Raw genomic sequence first — 19,813 nt, forward strand, 5'->3', positions numbered from 1 at the left:
GGATATTATAGCATTGGAAAAAGTGCAGAAAAGGGCAACTAGAATGATTAAAGGTTTGGAACACTTTCCCTATGAAGAAAGGTTAAAATGCTTGGGGCTCTTTAGCTTGGAGAAATGTCGACTGCGGGTTGACATGATAGAGGTTTACAAGATTATACATGGGATGGAGAAGGTAAAGAAAGAACTACTTTTCTCCCTTTCTCACAATACAAGAACTCGTGGGCATTCAATTAAATTGCTGAGCAGTCTATATATATATATATATATATATATATATATATATATATATATATATATATATATATATATATATATATGTATGTATGTATGTATGTATGTATGTATGTATGTATGTATAAAGTTTTTTGGCCACTTTGTGACACAGAGTGTTGGACTGGATGGACCATTGGCCTGATTCAACATGGCTTCTCTTATGTACTTACGAAATACTGCAGATGCTTACATTCAGCAGCTCCAATGAGAAAATTGTCCCAGTGAGATCACACAAGTGTATGCTTGCAAACTGTCTATTTTGGCTGCTTTCTGAATGTGCGTTTGTGTGTGTGTGTTTGTTCATTTGCATTTAGTGGAAATGCAGCTGCTGGGAGTTAAGGAAATTAAGACTATATTTGAGGAACAGCACTGCACTATTTTTATTTATTTATTTTAGGGAATGGGAACGTCTCTTGGCTCCACCCCTAAAGTCTCCAGGATGTACCTCCAAAGTCCCCAGATCTGGAAACCCTAAGCAGAGGTCATTTTCACCTGTGACCTTTTTGAGCCTGCAGGTGCCTTTGGAATTCTCAAAAAGGGTGGTGGGTACAACCACAAAATGGCTGCCAAAAGGGGCAGAACCAATTGCAAAATGTCAGGGAGAGAGATGATACAGTACACTAACTCTAAACCTTCAGAGTTTCTGGCAGTCGTTCTGCACAACAGGAACATATTGTTTAAAAAGGAACTTTTTTTTTTAAATGAACATATTGTTTAAAAAAAAAACATTTTCTTGTATATACACAGCTTTGTGCTATTGTGGCAGCTGCTGCTGAAGCAATTCTTGGAGCTGTTTTTAATTTGCTTCTGCACCTTATAAAAACACGTGGCAGGCAGTGTTCCCTCTAAGCTGAGTTAGTGTGAGCTAGCCCACAGTTTTTTTAGCCTCCAGCTGACACATTTTTGTCTCAGCTCAGGAAAAATGGCCCCAGAGCAAACTAATTTATGCTGCAGCTCACAACTTTAATGCCAGCAGCTCACAGAGTAGAATTTTTGCTCACAAGACTCCACAGCTTAGAGGGAGTATTGGTAGTAGGTACCAGGAAAAGTGTCAGTGGGCCTCGGAATGCCCAGGGGCACCACGTTGTGGAATACTGATCTAAAGTGTGTAAAGGAGGCTGGTGTACTCCAGAAACTTAGCAAGGAGTCCTCAAGTAGAAATGCTGGGAAATCTACTCCAAGAGAGAGAGGCTGGATTAATATTCCTCAGGAACTGACAGTATACCCTAGATTGATCTGTCTCACTGAAAAGGCAGATTGCACCATTAGACTTGATGACAATCACATTATATGGGTTATTTTTGTAGACTGCTTTCTTGAGAGATGTTATTAAAAATAATTACCACTATTTGAAAATAATCACTAGGAATGACAACTTCTCCGTTCTTGATCCACTGCACAGTAGGGACTGGTTTGCCGGAGACAGCGCAGTCAAACTCAATGTCCATACTCTCGTAGGCGTAGAGATTTGAAGGTTGGTTTATAAACCACGGTGGAACTGAAACAAGAAAAGAAAGGAGGAGGGAGGGAGAGAAAAGCAGATCTCAGTGAGCACGGACACAATTGTATAATGGTGAAAATATATTAAACATGTATAGGGCTCTTTTTGTAGCAGGGGCTCCTTTGCATATTAGGCCACACCTCCTTGATGTAGCCAATCCTCCAAGAGCTTACAGGGCTCTTATTACAGGGACTACTGTAAGCTCCTGGAGGATTGGCTACAACAAGGAGGTGTGGCCAAATATGCAAAGGAGCTCCTGCTACAAAAAGAGCCCTGAACATGAATGTGATTATAAAGACAAAATTAAATTCCGCAAGCAACAGTGGAAAGTTACCACATGGAGCACTGTTTTGGCCAGCACCAGGGCTTTTTTTGTTTGCATATTAGGCCACACACCCCTGATGTAGCTAATCCCCCAAGGATTTACAGAACTCTTCTTACAGGGCCTACTGTAAGCTCCAGCAGGATTGGCTACATCAGAGGTTTGGCCTAATATGTAAAGGAGTTCCTGCTACAAAAAAAGCCCTAGCCAGCACCATCCCTGATAGCACCAGCTAAGGGTACCCCATAGAGATGGGCATGAACCGGTTCGCAAACTAAAGCAACTGGTTAGAAATCTGAAGCTAAATCAAAACAAAGATTTGTTAGCTGAAACAGCAGGGAGGAGAAATTCTAACTCATCTATAGTTCAGACAGCTCTACTATTAACCTGCTCCACGCGCACAGTAGGGGAGGTAGGTTTTGTCCTCCCATTCTGCCTGTGGGGTGTGATCGCCAGCTTTCAACACCCTGCAAGTCCACATGAGGTCTTACATCTGAAGAAGGTTATGCACATAAAAAGCCAACATGCTGAGTCTCGGGATGTACGCAGAGACCTTTTTTCACCCCATTTCTATTTACCAGACATATAGAGATGCCATTTTCAATTTCTGTTAGTACTTCCATATATTTTCACACTGCCTATTTGTTTTGCTCGCCATCGCTTTTTGTTCCACTTCTTTATGCCAGGTATACATTAGACTGTGAATTTCAACACTGTGAATGGGCCATTTTAATGGCATTTTTATACCATTCATATGAAAGAAGCAGATTTTTTCTCCTAGCAAACTTTGCTATTCCATAATTTTCTCCTGGAAATCTATAAAAGAAGAAATTCCAACTTTTGAATCAAACCAAAGTAGTTAATACATTCACAAACATGGTATCTGCTGTTTTAATGGTGGTTTTCTACCATTCACTCACAAAAACAGATATAAGTCTTACGGGCAAATTTTAGTTGTGGGAAAGTTTACCATAACACTGTTCTGCAAATCTATACATAGAGTTGCCAAATCCCTTGAGGCAGCCAGTGGGGGATGGGGGGGTTGCCTTTACTGGGAGTGGGGAGGAATGCCAAAACATATGAACAGAAGAAGAAGAAGAAGAAGAAGAAGAAGAAGAAGAAGAAGAAGAAGAAGAAGAAGAAGAAGAAGAAGAAGAAGATATTGGATTTATATCCCGCCCTCCACTCCGAAGAGTCTCAGAGTGGCTCACAATCTCCTTTACCTTCCTCTCCCACAACAGACACCCTGTAAGGTGGGTGGGGCTGGAAGTTGCCTTCTACTGAATTAGACCCTCAGTCCATCGAAGTATGTATTGTCTATTCAGACTGGCAGCGGCTCTCCAGGGTCTCAAGCTGAGGTTTTCCACACCTATTTTGCCTGGACCCTTTTTAGTTGGAGATGCCTGGAATTGAACCTGGGACCTTCTGCCTATCAAGCAGATGCTCTACAACTGAGCCACCATCCCTCTCAGACATTAATGTTATGTGCTCATGAGAGTCAAAAGTGACATAGGCAAGGGGGGGGGGATGATGCTCACATTTTTAGGGAAAACGCCAGGGCTTTTTTTGAGCAGGAACACACAGGAACACAGTTCCAATTGGCTTGGCACTGGGGGTGTGGCCTAATATGCAAATGAGTCCCTACTGGGCTTTTTCTACAAAGAAACTCTATGGTAGAATTACTTTCTATCGTAGGAAAGGAAAGGTCCCCTGTGCAAGCACCAGTCGTTTTCGACTCTGGGGTGACGTTGCTTTCACAATGTCTTCACAGCAGACTTTTTACAGGGTGGTTTGCCATTGCCTTCCCCAGTCATCTACGCTTTCCCCCCAGCAAGCTGGGTACTCATTTTACCGACCTTGGAAGGATGGAAGGCTGAGTCAGCCTGGAGCCAGCTACCAGAAAACCCAGCTTCTGCCTGGGATCGAACTCAGGTTGTGAGCAAAGCTTTACCACTCTGCGCCATGGGGCTATCGTAGAGTTTTGCCTAAAAACCAGAGCATCACTTCCCAACATCCCTGATGTTCCTATGTCACTTCCAGGTCATGTAGGCATGTCACGTAGGTTTCCAGCATCTCTCCCTTTTTTTTGGGGGGGGGGTAATTCCCCCCACTGGCCAACTGGCTGAAAGCAGAGAGGTGGAGGCTGAAAGCAGGAGACACCTGCCCGCTCCGGGGAGGGTGTGTGTGTCCGACATCTCTATAGAATCCAAAGAACCTGTTTAATCTAATTGTACCAAACTAGAAGGAGAGACAAGACTGGATTTATACACCAAAGGAGTCTCAGAGCAGCTTACTGTCTCCTTTCCCTTCCCCCGTCCCACAACAGTCACCCTGTGAGGTAAGTGGAGCTGAGAGAGCTTTGACAGAAACTCCTCTTGATCAGAAAAGCTCTGCAAGAACTTGTGACTGACTCAAGGTCACATCAGCAGGTGCATGTGGAGAAGTGGTTCTCCCAGATAAGAGCCCATGCACTTAACCGCTACCTCAAACTGGCTCTCACTAATACATTCAGTAGCATTCCTGGGGTCAGGCTTCACTGTGTCATCTTTTCACACACACACACACACCCCGACACATGCACAAATCAAAGAGCGAACCATACTATGTGGATCTACATTAACTGCATCGTACACCTGTACAACCTTTTCAAATGTGCTGCTTCTTTTCAGCTATCTGAGGATGTTGCAGGAGGGTCATCCCCAGAGTGATGACGTCACTTCCAGGTGACATCATCGTGTCGACGACAGCACACACCAATGGGGCTCTTCAGAAGCGGGAATCCCCCCAGGTAGCCTGCTTCCTCCTGGTGGGTTGGGGCCCTTCCGGGCAAGAGATCCCTCATCCCGGTGGGAGCTTGGCAACCCTAAGCAGATGCTGCACCACTGAGCCATGGCCCCTCCCTTCTATACCTTCTATACATCTCTATGCTTTACAATTGACCGAACCACTGAAATGTCAACAGCCAAAGCCACGATGGCTGCATTGATTCATCTAGAATCAAGGCAACATTTTCATTTACTTTAGCATAACCTGTGATTGCTTTGCAAAACTAATCAATATGAGTAACATTCCCCCGCACCCTACTCCCCCCAAAGCAAATAGGGAAAAGACACAAGCCGGATGATCTTTTCAGAGGACAAATCCTTATTAAGCTGGCAATTATCTGTTGCCTTGTATTACTATAATGCATTAACACTCTTGCTGTATGGTATATGATATGCTAATTTAATTTAATTTCATCATTACCACAATACTAGTTGTAGTGTGATAGAAATTTGCAATTCAAGGAAAACTGCTAATAACATCACATTTCTAATGAGTTTTTCCCATCATCAAAAAAAAGAGAGAGAGAGAAAAAGAGAAAAGAGAAAGAGAGACGAAATTATCATCTCCGTTTGTCAGTTTTCAACAAGGGAACAGTATTCATTATTTTGAATATTCATAGCAGCTAGAAAACCAGATTAGATTTTAATTTCCCGGGTACCATCCATGGCTTACTCTTTGACACAGAAAATGCAATTGTATTTCATAAGCAGCCATGCATAATATTTGGCTTATATCGTTCTTACCATTGTATTGCAGAAAATGGGACTATATGGTAAGCACATATAAATTACTCTACAGCACTTTTGTTCTAGATTTAAAACTAGAGGCTAAGAGTGCTTTCAAAATTTCCAACCCCTCCTGTTCCAGGAAAATCCCCATTTTGATTTCAATTCTCGAGAAAATCAAAGTTGTAGATTCTTCATTCTTGCACCATTTTCTGTTTCTTATGCACTGAATTTCCCCCATAAAATTGATTTTCTATTATTTCATGGATGTTGGTCAATAGCTTACAAAGAAACACACATATAAATGATGACCTACATTGGAAACATTGATACTACAGAAATTGTGTATTCAATCTACAGTACACATCCACAGTACAGTGAAGCACTTTCATTCTAGATTTAAAACTAAAGGCTAGGAGTGATTGCAAAAATTTCTAACCTCTCCTGTTTCGACCAGGAAAATCCCCATTTTGATTTCAGTTCTCTTTTGAGAAAATCAAAGCTGTAGATTCTTCATTCTTGCACAATTTTCTGTTTCTTATGCACTGAATTCCTCCCATAAAATTGATTTTCTATTATTTCATGCATGTTGGTCAATAGCTTATACAGAAACACACATATAAATGTGTGGTTACCGATAATGTACCGGATTCGCTTCAAGGTGCTGGTTATTACCTTTAAAGCCTTATATGGCCAGCGTCCTGCATACCTTAGGGACTGCCTTTCCCTGCACATGCCCCAGCAAGCACTTCGGTCAGGGTCTCAAAACCTGTTGACAGTCCCCAGCATCAGAGAAGCAAGGCTCAAAACAACGAGAGCCAGGGCCTTTTCCGTTGCTGCCCCTAGCTGGTGGAATGAGTTGCCGGTGGAGGTTAGGGCCCTGTGAGAGCTCTTACAGTTCCACAGGGCCTGCAAAATGCACACTTCCGCCAGGCATTTACATGAATGGTAACATCTGCAGCCATGGGACTGGCCCATAAGAACACCACCAATGGCCTACTTCACTGCGCTATGGCGATCCTGAGACCTCCGAGTAGAGCTAACCACCAGAATTTAAATAGCTGCCTGAAATTATGATTGTAGCACATGCACTTGTTTTAATGTTTTTATTGTTGTTTTATTGTATCGGTCACACTAATGTGTTTGTGTCGACCCTTGGTTTGTGAGCCGCCCTGAGCCTGCCTTTGGTGGGGAGGGCGGGATAGAAATTAAATAAATAAATAAATGATGACCTACATTGGAAACGTTGATACCACAGAAATCGTGTATACCATCTACAGTACACATCCACAACACAGGCAGATTCACAGAATCAATAGTGGAAAACACAGAAGTGAAACTTTAAATTGAAACTGGCAACTTTCACCCATCTCTAAAAGGAAATTAACTCAGACCCTAATCCTTTACATTTTGCTAATCAAAAGGGAATGGTCGATCCTTGAGATTGCTATTCATGGTCTAAACCAGGAAAAGTGAAACTTAGCAATACCATTTTCAGCCTCCCCTTTTCTGGTCAAAGCTGCAAGATCGACTCCTAAAACATACCAATCTCTATACAAGAAGGCCTCCAAGGAAAAGGAAAAGAAAAGAGGAAAAAACCCTACTCTAAGGATGTACTGTTAATCAATCTGATAGACAAATACGTTAAAAACCTTTTAATTGATTAAAGCGATGTCACTGATTGATTGAGTAGTAATTAAAAATGGCTCATTTCCGTTTTAAAAGGGCTTTAACATAAACAGTGGTTGGTAGACACCATCTCAGAAGTGGCATTCTTGCCCTTCTCTCTGGCACTGGAAAGAACTAAGACCAAGTCCATGCAAGTAGGAGAATGAGCTGCAATTAGAGTCTGGCAATGAATACTCCTTTGCATAAAAACATCCATGCAAACCTGTAGACCTAAATAGGCTGCATCACCAAACCAGGCAAAAGAACTTGGAACCCTACTGGGGTTGCCAAGTCCCCACTGGCTGCCAGCAGGGGACTTTTTTCATGCTCGCACAGAACACAGAGCACAACGGCATCACCTGGAAGTGACATTGTCATGCTGGGCACGTCATGCGGGGACACTAGCAATTTGGGGGAAACTCTATGGTTTAGTGCAGGGATGCTCTAGCAATTGGGGGGGGGGCTCTATGATGCCACAGAGCTTCCCCCAAATTGCTAGAGTGTCCCTGCGAGACATGCCCATGCAATGACATAACTTCCATATGATGTCATGGCACCACATGCACCGCATATAATGTAACTCTTTGGGGGCAGGGATCCCCCCAGTGGCCCACTCCATGTTGGTGCATTGGAGACCCCGAAACCAGGGGAGCCCCTGCTCTGAGCAGGAGCTTGGGAAGCCTAAACCCTAGGCATCCTGACCCTTCATCTATTGTGCTACATGGACAATACAGGCTTTAGCCACTGCTTCCACAAGAAATAGATAAGCAGCAGATAAGCAATATGGTTACTCTAGATCAGTGGTCCCCAGTCTTTTTGGCACCAGGGACTGGTTTTGCAGAAGACAATTTTTCCATGGCCCGCAGAGGGGAGCGATAGTTTTTGGATTATACAACTCATGGGGAAGTTCCTCTAGGCCGTAATCAAACATTCAGCTCTGGAGGGATGCAGCTCCAGTGATAGAGAGTCAGTTTGGTGTAGTGGTTAAGTGCGCGGACTCTTATCTGGGAGAACCAGGTTTGATTCCCTTCTCCTCTACTTGCAGCTGCTGAAATGGCCTTGGGTCAGTCATAGCTCTCACAGAACTGTCCTTGAAAGGGCAGCTTCTGGGAGAGCTCTTTCATCCCCACCCACCTCAAAGGGTGTCTGTTGTGGGAAAGGAAGATAAAGGAGACTGTGAGCCGCTCTGAGACTCTGAAATTCGGAATGGAGGGAAGGATAAAAATCCAATGTTTTCTTATTATTATTACTACTACATTGTAATATATTATGAAATAATTATACAACTCATAGACCGGTTGCTAACAGGCAACGGACCGGTACTGGCCCATAGCCTGGAGGTTGGGGACTCCTGAACTATTAAACATCTCCTATCCTTTAATGTGTGTGTGTGTGTGTTTTTAAAGCTTTCTAGTTAAGTAGGGTTGGGAAACCACAAACTGAACCAAGAACCGATATGAGCCGAGAGGCTGGTTTATTAACTGAACTGATTCATATCAGTTTGTGACACCTGCTTTCTGCTCCCCACCCCAGGGGGTTGGGAACCCCTGCTTTAGATAAACCAGTTCTGGCACACATTTACAATAAGTCTTGAATTGGTCCTTTGCTTTGTCAAAGCAGCATTACACTCTGTCTGGTGGTCTCCAAGGCGTGAGGTTGGATTTCTAAGTTTGCAGTTCCTGGACCCAACGACTCGCAAGCCCAAGTGTAAGTGAAGTCATAAATGGCTTCAGGAACAAAGTTGTCCATGGGATTCCATCCCAGCTGGAGCACCTTCCCTACAAGGAAACCTCAAAAATTCTGGGCCTTTTCAGTTTAGAAAAGAAATGTCTTAAGTGGGGACATGGACAGAGGTTGATAAAGTTATGCATGGGATGGAGGAGTTGACAAAGACAACTTTTTCCCTCCCTCTCCCAAAATACAAGAACTTGAGGGCATCAGACGAAGCTGATGAGCAGTAGATTCAGGACAGACAAAAGGAATTTTTTCTTTATGCAGAGACTAATTAAAATTAGGAATTTTCTGCCAGAGGATGTAGTGATAGCCACAGGAAGAGACAGCATTTAAAGGGGATTAGATAGATTCATGGAGAAGAGGTCTACCAATGGCTACCAGCCATGGTGACTGAGAGGAAGCTTCACATACAGAGGCACTAAACCTCTGAATCCTAGTGCTAGGAGGCAACATTAAGGGAAGGCCTTGGCTTAGAGTTGCCAGCCCCCAGGTGGGGCCTGAAGACCCCCTGCTTTCCCAACTGATCTCCAGCTGGCAGAGATCAGCTCCCCTGGAGAAAATGGCTGCTTGGAAGGGTGGACTCTATGGCATTGGACCATGCTGAAGCCCCTCCCCTCCCAAACCTCACCCTCTCCCAGACCCGCCCTCAAAGTCTCCAGGTATTTTTCAATACATACCTGGCAACTCTACCTTGGCCTCTATGCCCTGTTGTTGACCCTCCAGAGGAACTGGTTGCCCAGTGTATGAGATTGGATGCTGAATTAAACAGACCATTTATCTGATCCAGTAGAGCCCTTCCTCTACTTTTATAGTTAATGATAAGGGGACTTGGATCCACACACAAGAAGAAGACTGAAGATTTATAGCCTGCTCTTCTCTCTGAATCAGAGACTCAGAGTGGCTCACAGTCTCCTCCATCTTCTCCCCCCACAACAGACACCCTGTGAGGTGGGTGGGGCTGAGAGGGCTCTCATAGCAGCTGCCCTTTCAAGGACAACTCCTACGAGAGCTATGGCTGACCCAAGGCCATTCCAGCAACTGCAAATGGAAGAGTGGGGAATCAAACCCGGTTCTCCCAGATAAGAGTCCACACACTTAACCACTGCACCAAACCGCACACTTAACCACTACACCAAACCAGCTCTCAATCAGTGAGAAATCAGAGAGGTTCCATAAATACCCCCCATAAAAATACAGCCAAAACTATTCAAGCCCATCAGGAAGTTCAGCAGTGGACTCTTTAAATGTATTCTGAATTTGTTCCTTGGCAAGCACTGAGAGGTCACACTGCTCACCAGTTCTCATCAGCCTTCCTCTCCCTCTAAGCCAATGGAACTGCCTGATGGAAAAGAGAAAGGATAATTTCCTGCTGCTTCCACTTCTAGGAGGCTAAAAATATCAATGCGCTCAAAGCTAGAAATTGGCATGGCTGATCCTTTTTCTTCTTCCCCGGCCTTCACTCCAGTGCCTGCATTTTTTAAGCTAATAGAAGGTTACGTTTCCATCCTTTGAAATGCCTCGTCCCCCATCAGCATTTCAAAGCAATCCAGTGGAAGTTCACGCTCAAGCATATCAAAGTGGTCCACTTAGCAACATTGACACAAGAGCTGGTGTTTTGCTTCATGTAGAAAGAACAACCAAAAACCTCTAGAGTTGCCTGGGTCAAATAACATCACCGTCCTGAAGCGTAAAACCACAGTGATCAGAGAATCCTACACATTTTCTCCTCTTTCAGATCAGAGGAGCAATAGCGGCTCTTGGAACCATCACAAAGACCCCATGCCTTGAATTAGTATTTCATGTTTTTTTTTTCTACCACTAGGGGGGAAAGTAACTTGGGGGGAGTGAAGGACAACTGCACGCAAAACAGCTATTATAGCAGCTGCTGCAAGTTTTGTCCTAGCCTTTTTAAAGAGATTTTTTGAGGGGGAGGGAAGAAGCAGGGGGGGGGAGGCGGGACTAGAAAAGCTTTGCAAAGCTACAAGTTTGGAAGTTTGCTGGAGCTTGGTCAGATCTACACAAGGAATAGTGTTGCCAAGTCCCCTGTGGCTTCTAGCGGGGGACTATTTTTGCGCACACTTTGTGTGCACGGCACAATGACATCACTCAGACGTGACATCATCACACCAGCGATGTTGTGCGCTGGCTGCTCTAGGAGCATCTGGGAAAACTCTATGGTTTTCCCGGATGCTCTATCAATTTGGGAGGGAAAACTCTGTGGTACCATATGGTTTTCATATGGTACCATAGAGTTTTCCTCCTAAATTCCTAGAGCATCCAGCACGCAACATCGCCGGCATGATGACATCACTTCTGAGTGATGTCACTTCCAAGTGACATCATCGTGCTGGTGACGTCGGGGGAGGATTCAGCAGGTTGGGATTGGGCTGGCAGGTTGGGAACCTCCAGGGCGGAAGAACCCCCACCTAGCCTGGGAACTTGGCAGCCCTAACAAGGATTGCAGAACCTTCCCCTCCCCCTCTTAGAAAGTCCCAGAGCTTACATGGGCTTCCCCACAGTTATATGGAGCCTTGAATATAAGCTTCTAGGGCAGGAGTGTCAAATTCATTTGTTATGAGGGCCAGATCTGATATAAATGAGACCTTGTTGGTCTGGACCAGGTGTGTACCTATTTAAGATTAGGTAGCAGAGATATAAACTTTATAAAGGACACAGACAAACACAAATAAATATTGTTTAAAAAACATGGCAAGACTTTGAGAAACTATTTAATGGTCCAGAACTGTGTAAAAGAAAGAAAGAAAGGAGAAGTCTAAGTGCTGTGTCAGGAGTTATAATTTGGTAAAGGGTGGGGAGAGGGTTTTTAGCAGCGGCTGCGCTGCGGCCGTCTCCCCGCTGAAGATGGGCTTTTGACTGCTTGGTAGCTAGCTGGACAATCTGCGTGGTCAAGAACAACGAAGTCCTAGATAAAGACAGTAACTATAGTAAGGAAGAAGCGCGAAAGAAGACTATCTTATTGTGGAAGAAGAAGAAGAGCAGGAGAAGGAGAGAGAGGAAGGTGTAAGAAAAAGTGAACTTAATAAATAACAATATTTTGAAGAAAGGGAACTTAAACTAAAAGGTAGAAAATTGACTAAGTGTTCTGTATATGATTACTGGAGCATGAATTGTAGATATAATTGATGTATAGTGATAAGAGCAGTATCAAATATTTGATGTAATAATTGATTTAAATAAGGAAAGTAGTTATTTATGTAAAGACAAATTAAGATATTAAGGTAATTAATTAATTAATTGTAATTAAGATATTAAGAGTTTAAGGTAATAGTGATATTAAGGAAATAGAAATTAATGTAATGAATTGAATAGTAATTGATTGTAAGAGGCTTGGGAGCTGAGGGATCAATTGGAACGTTTGATCAGTTGATCAATCACTTAATTAAATATATCCTCTGGGTAAGGAGAAACTATCCAAAGACTTAGAAATGGGCCCCAAAAAGTTTGGGCAAGGTACCCCCTCACCAACCCCTGGGGGAGGGGGCAAGCCAATACCAGAAACAACAAGTCAAGATGCCATCGAGAAATTGCAAAACATAGTGACGGCCGGTTTCAGGCAAAACCAAGAAGCGTTGGAGACGATGAAAGCAGACCTAATGGGCCAGATAATGAAAACAAACAAACAAGTTGAGGAATTTCAAAAGCAGCTATTAGTGAACACCCAACAAATTCATAGTTTGGCTGCTAAAGTGGATAAAATAGCCGAAGCTGAGAAAGAGGCGACCAATACAAGCCAAGAAAATAAAGTAAGGATGACTAATCTGGAAGATAGAGTTATAAAGTTAGAAATGGAAAAAGCAGCGTATATATTACGCTTTCAAAACCTACCAGAGGAAAAGAATGAAAACATAATAGAAAAAATCTCTGAATTGTTGACCTTTGAAGATGATCAATGCTTGGAGGAGGGGATGAGGGACATTGAGTGGGCCAGAAGAATTTCCTCTAATTACATAAGAAAACATAATTTAGCAAGAGAGGTGCAAGTGAAATTCACCCACCTCACAACATGTGAAAATTTTTTGAAAAAAGTTAAAGAACAGGGACTGAAGTGGAAAGAGATCAACATAAAAGTGTTGAAAGATGTGCCCTGGGAGGTCCGTCAGCGTAGATCCAAATATCGTAGATTAACAATTTGGTTGATGAAGCATTCAGTCCAATTTAGATGGTTAATCCCAGAAGGGGTTTTCTTCATATATCAAACAAGAAGACATAACATTACATCGTTGGAAAAATTAGACGAATTTTGGGATCAATATGTGGATCTAAGTAGTCGTGAATCGGAGACGGGAGATGAACAAGAAGAACAAGAAGAAGAAGACGATCGAAGTCAAGTAAAAAAGGGCGCTGTCCAGAAGCTGTGGAAGGAAGGAGTTAAGACAAGGACCCGAACCAAAAAAGCTCAGGAAACATATTCTGATAGTATTGATTTACTAAAATGAATACCAGGTCTGGAATGCAGATCACCTCAGTTAACGTGAACGGTTTGAATGACCCAAGAAAAAGAAGAAGGATATTCCAACAACTTAGGAAAACATCGTCTTCGATAATCTGTCTGCAGGAGACGCATATTCAGGAAAAAGATATAAAATATTTACGAAATGAAAAACTAGGCACGCTTTACCATTCATCTGACCCAGAAAGGAAAAAAAAGGGGGTAGCAATATATGTATCGAAATCTATCCAATCTAGTTGTTTATATTCAGATCAGAAGGGAAGAATAGTGATGGTAGAGATAGAACAAAAATCTGTAATCTTTCATTGAAATCTGCCTCCATTCCTGAGGACTGGAAGGTAGCAAATGTCACCCCCATCTTTAAAAAAGGTTCCAGAGGAGATCCGGGAAACTACAGGCCAGTCAGTCTGACTTCAATACCGGGAAAGTTGGTAGAAACCATTATCAAGGACAGAATGAGTAGGCACATTGATGAACACGGGTTATTGAGGAAGACTCAGCATGGGTTCTGCAAGGGAAGATCTTGCCTCACTAACCTGTTGCATTTCTTTGAGGGGGTGAACAAACATGTGGACAAAGGAGACCCGATAGATGTTGTTTACCTTGACTTCCAGAAAGCTTTTGATAAAGTTCCTCATCAAAGGCTCCTTAGAAAGCTTGAGAATCATGGAGTAAAAGGACAGGTCCTCTTGTGGATCAAAAACTGGCTGAGTAATAGGAAGCAGAGAGTGAGTATAAATGGGCAGTCTTCGCAGTGGAGGACGGTAAGCAGTGGGGTGCCGCAGGGCTCGGTACTGGGTCCCATGCTTTTTAACTTGTTCATAAATGATTTAGAGTTCGGAGTGAGCAGTGAAGTGGCCAAGTTTGCGGATGACACTAAATTGTTCAGGGTGGTGAGAACCAGAGAGGATTGTGAGGAACTCCAAAGGGATCTGTTGAGGCTGGGTGAGTGGGCGTCAACGTGGCAGATGCGGTTCAATGTGGCCAAGTGCAAAGTAATGCACATTGGGGCTAAGAATCCCAGCTACAAATACAAGTTGATGGGGTGTGAACTGGCAGAGACTGATCAAGAGAGAGATCTTGGGGTCATGATAGATAACTCACTGAAAGTGTCAAGACAGTGTGCGTTTGCAATAAAAAAGGCCAATGCCATGCTGGGAATTATTAGGAAGGGAATTGAAAACAAATCAGCCAGTATCATAATGCCCCTGTATAAATCGATGGTGCGGTCTCATTTGGAGTACTGTGTGCAGTTCTGGTCGCCGCACCTCAAAAAGGATATTATAGCTTTAGAGAAGGTGCAGAGAAGGGCAACTAGAATGATTAAAGGGCTGGAGCACTTTCCCTATGAAGAAAGGTTGAAACGCTTGGGACTCTTTAGCTTGGAGAAACGTCGACTGCGGGGTGACATGATAGAGGTTTACAAGATAATGCATGGAATGGAGAAAGTAGAGAAAGAAGTACTTTTCTCCCTTTCTCACAATACAAGAACTCGTGGGCATTCAATGAAATTGCTGAGCAGACAGGTTAAGACGGATAAAAGGAAGTACTTCTTCACCCAAAGGGTGATTAACATGTGGAATTCACTGCCACAGGAGGTGGTGGCGGCCACAAGTATAGCCACCTTCAAGAGGGGTTTAGATAAAAATATGGAGCACAGGTCCATCAGTGGCTATTAGCCACAGTGTATGGAGCACAGGTCCACCAGTGGCTATTAGCCACAGTGTATGTGTGTATATAACATTTTTTGCCACTGTGTGACACAGAGTGTTGGACTTGATGGGCCGTTGGCCTGATCCAACATGGCTTCTCTTATGTTCTTAACATGGTGGAAAGAAACTGATTCTAGTCAACATTTATGCCCCCAATGAAAACCTCGCAAAATTTTACAAAACCTTGCATAATAAACTGATGGAATTTGAACCTAAGAATTGTTGTATTATAGGTGACTATAATGCGGTCTTCGATATAGAAAAAGATAAAAAATTTGAAGAACAAAAAAAAAGGAAACTGAGATGTAGTCTACCCAAAGAGTTCTTAAAACTAGCTGATGAGTTTAATCTAGTAGATGTGTGGAGAACCAAGAATCCTGCAACCAAGGACTATACTTATTATTCTTCTGCCCATAGGTGCTGGTCGAGAATTGATATGTGCTGGTTGGCGGCTGACTTAATGTTATCAGTTCAACAAGCGGACATTTTACCTAGTACTTATGCTGATCATAACCCGATCCAGATTAATCTAATAGGTACAGTGAAGAGCTCACGGTGGACACTTAATCTGCAAAGTTTCTTGAGTCAACAAAAAAAGAAATAAAGGAATTCTTCCAGCACAACTTAACCAAAGACATCAGTATGCACATCATATGGGACACATTTAAGGCCTTTTTTCGGGGGATAGCAATAAAGTATACAGCAGCGAGGAAAAAAGAACGTCTGAAGACCTACAAGGATTTGGTTCAAAAACTAAGTGAACAAGAGAAGCAGTTAAAAATAAAGAATATAGAAGAAATAAGATTAAAGATCTCAGCTATCCAACACCAAATTAACTTAATACTAATGGAAGAAGTAGAAAAGAAGATGAAATGGATGAGACAAACTCATTTTGAAAGCGCAAATAAAGCCAGCCGATGGCTAGCATACAAGTTAAAGAAGGAGAGAAATAAAAGAATCATAAAATCGCTGAAAGATGAAGAAGGGAAAGAGACAACACAAATTAGCCAGATGAAAATAATAATTCAAAGCTTCTATCAAAAATTATATAGAGGTCAAGAAATCCCTAATCAATTACAAGAAGATTACACTGCAAAGACTAAATTAAAACAGCTGACGCAAGAACAAAAAGAAAGACTAGAAGCACCAATAACTATGCACGAGATTGGAGAAGCGATTAGCCAACAAAAGACGAATAAAGTACCAGGACCGGATGGCCTTCCCATTGAACTTTATAAAGCGTTGGAACAAGAACTGCTCATCCCGTATAAAAACGTAATTGAGGAGATACAAAAGAACGGTGAAATACCAGCATCTTGGAAGGAAGCACTTATCACCTTGATACATAAAGAAGGTACAGACCCAGTGGAAGTAAAGAATTATAGACCCATCTCGTTGTTAAACAGTGATTACAAAGTCTTCGCTACGGTGCTGGCAAATAGGCTTAAAAAAGTTATAAGTGCGGTTGTCCATGAAGATCAAACTGGCTTTGTGCCAGGCAGACAAATGAAACAGAATCTGAGATTTTTAATGAATATTCTTGAATATTACAAGGAACATCCTGAGAAGCAGGTGGCTTTAATATTTGTAGACGCGGAGAAAGCCTTCGATAATGTTAATTGGAATTTTATATTGAAATCGTTGGAGGCAATAGGTTGTGGAAGGAATTTCCGTGGACTGGTGGAAACCATATACACAGAACAGAATGCAAGGATTAGTTTTAATAACACCAAAACAGACTCAATCGCGATAGCACAGGGTACAAGACAAGGCTGCCCCCTGTCGCCATTATTATTTATACTAACACTAGAACTGTTAGCACAAAGAATAAGGAATGAAGATCAAATAAGAGGCACCAAAATTAGGGGAGAAGAGCTGAAGATCCAAGCCTTCGCAGATGACTTGCTGTGTATTCTAGAGGACCCCAATACATCTATTGAAGAACTGAAAGAATCATTAAAACAATATGGACACGTATCCGGACTCAAAATTAATGCGCAGAAGACGAAATTTCTCACAAAAAATATGAATAAAGAGCAAATTGACCAATTTGAAGCTAAATCAGGATTTGCATATGGGAAAAAAGCGAGGTATTTAGGAATCCAAATGACTTGCGAACTAAAAGATCTATACCGGGACAATTATGAGAAACTAATAAAAGAAATTCAAGAGGATCTAAACAGATGGCAAGACTTGCATATCTCTCTTCTGGGTAGGATTGCAACTATTAAAATGAATGTGTTGCCAAGAGTATTATTTCTCTTCCAGATGATTCCTATTACGCTTCCGAAAAATTTTTTCCAACAACTGAATAAAATAACCCTATCATTCGTATGGCAGAATAAAAAACCCAGAATCAGGCTTAAAGTATTGCAGGACAGCAAATTGAGGGGTGGGCTGGCCTTGCCAGAATGGAACTTGTACCACAAGGCTAGTCGCATAGCCTGGCTAACAGAATGGATTACATTGAGAAATAAAAGAATGTTGACCATGGAAGGGGCAGGTTTGGGGACTGGATGGCACGGATATCTTTGGTACAAAAACCCCCCACCAAACAGCTTATTTTGGAGGCATGAAATAAGGAAATCCCTTTTTAGGGCCTGGATAGATATTAGAAAATTCTATTCCTATACCCCATTGTGGTTATCACCAGTGGAGGCTCACACTCATCCCAACCTTTATGATTGGAATAACCTAAAGGACTATCAAAATCTATTAGATGAACAGAATAACTTGAAATCGGAAGAAATGACCCAATTAGATTGGTGGTTGAAATGTCAAATACAAGCAAGTTACCAAAAAGATAAAGAAAAAGGGTTTACAAAGAAGCTAAATGATCTTGACCAAATTATTCTGATAGACCAGAAGCTAGTCTCTAAAATCTATGAATGGCTGTTACGGGAGAAAATGCAGGGAGAGGTAGTCAAAGAATCTTGGATAAAGTGGTTAAGAGACTTTGGGTTTAATATCAATTTAGAGGACTGGGAACAAATATGGAAACGAAACATAAAACTAACTACGTCGGCTTTGTTCAAAGAAAATATATACAAAATGATGTACCGCTGGTACTTAACACCAGACCGACTAGCGAAAATATACCCCAGCTACTCCAACAAATGTTGGAAATGTAAAAAAACTAAAGGTTCATTATTTCACATTTGGTGGAACTGTGAGATCGCCAAAAAATATTGGGCGTCAATTAATCTGTGGATCCAAAAGATTTTAAAAATTAAGTTACGCCATTCCCCAGAACTATTTCTTTTAAATATCTGTAGAGAGAATTTCCCACCAAAAACGATCAAAGTATTAATGTATATTGTGACTGTTGCTAGATTATTATTTGCTAAATACTGGAAGACGCCTCAAATCCCTTCTAGAGAAGAATTTATTGTCAAACTTATGGAAGCGGTAGAGTCGGACTTAATGACGACAAGATTACGTGAAGGCAATTTACCAAAATGTAAAGAGACTTGGGAACCAATATATTGTTGGGTAAAGGGTAAAGGACTAATATGGGAATAATAGGATCTTATAAATGAATCTCTGTTCGTACCCGGGATGTTTGGTGGTATGTTTGTGGGGTGGAGGAAGATTGGATGTAATATATGTATTTGTATGTATTTGTATGTATTGTGTTTCTATTTGTTGTACTGTACTACACTTGGGTGTAATAAACTTATAAAATTTAAAAAAAAAAAAAAAAGAAAGAAAAGCTTTGCAAAGCTACAAGTTTGGAAGTTTGCTGGAGCTTGGTCAGATCTACACAAGGAATAGTGTTGCCAAGTCCCCTGTGGCTTCTAGCGGGGGACTATTTTTGCGCACACTTTGTGTGCACGGCACAATGACATCACTCAGACGTGACATCATCACACCAGCGATGTTGTGCGCTGGCTGCTCTAGGAGCATCTGGGAAAACTCTATGGTTTTCCCGGATGCTCTATCAATTTGGGAGGGAAAACTCTGTGGTACCATATGGTTTTCATATGGTACCATAGAGTTTTCCTCCTAAATTCCTAGAGCATCCAGCACGCAACATCGCCGGCATGATGACATCACTTCTGAGTGATGTCACTTCCAAGTGACATCATCGTGCTGGTGACGTCGGGGGAGGATTCAGCAGGTTGGGATTGGGCTGGCAGGTTGGGAACCTCCAGGGCGGAAGAACCCCCACCTAGCCTGGGAACTTGGCAGCCCTAACAAGGATTGCAGAACCTTCCCCTCCCCCTCTTAGAAAGTCCCAGAGCTTACATGGGCTTCCCCACAGTTATATGGAGCCTTGAATATAAGCTTCTAGGGCAGGAGTGTCAAATTCATTTGTTATGAGGGCCAGATCTGATATAAATGAGACCTTGTTGGTCTGGACCAGGTGTGTACCTATTTAAGATTAGGTAGCAGAGATATAAACTTTATAAAGGACACAGACAAACACAAATAAATATTGTTTAAAAAACATGGTTAAAACAATAGCTTGGTGGTCTTAAAGGTGCTTTCTTTGTATTTCTCCCATGGGATCCAGAGAACTGGTCAAAGAAAGCTCTGGCTCTTTCCTTCCTTTGCAGGGGACCAGGAGGGGGCGAAGCC

At 42.2% G+C, this 19,813-nt stretch overlaps 1 protein-coding gene across 1 annotated transcript in view; it reads right to left on the bottom strand.

Annotated features, from left to right (window-relative positions):
• DCC (DCC netrin 1 receptor) overlaps positions 1 to 19,813 on the bottom strand; it is a gene marked incomplete at its 5' end in the record, with an annotated part of 1,016,990 nt that overhangs the window by 652,631 nt on the left and 344,546 nt on the right. The window contains one exon of the mRNA XM_060236603.1: positions 1,617 to 1,771. Coding sequence (XP_060092586.1) covers positions 1,617 to 1,771 — 155 coding nt within the window. The remainder of the gene's footprint in view (positions 1 to 1,616; positions 1,772 to 19,813) is intronic.

The sequence above is a fragment of the Heteronotia binoei genome, chromosome 4, assembly GCF_032191835.1.
Source record: "Heteronotia binoei isolate CCM8104 ecotype False Entrance Well chromosome 4, APGP_CSIRO_Hbin_v1, whole genome shotgun sequence".
NCBI classification, from domain to species: Eukaryota; Metazoa; Chordata; class Lepidosauria; order Squamata; family Gekkonidae; genus Heteronotia; species Heteronotia binoei.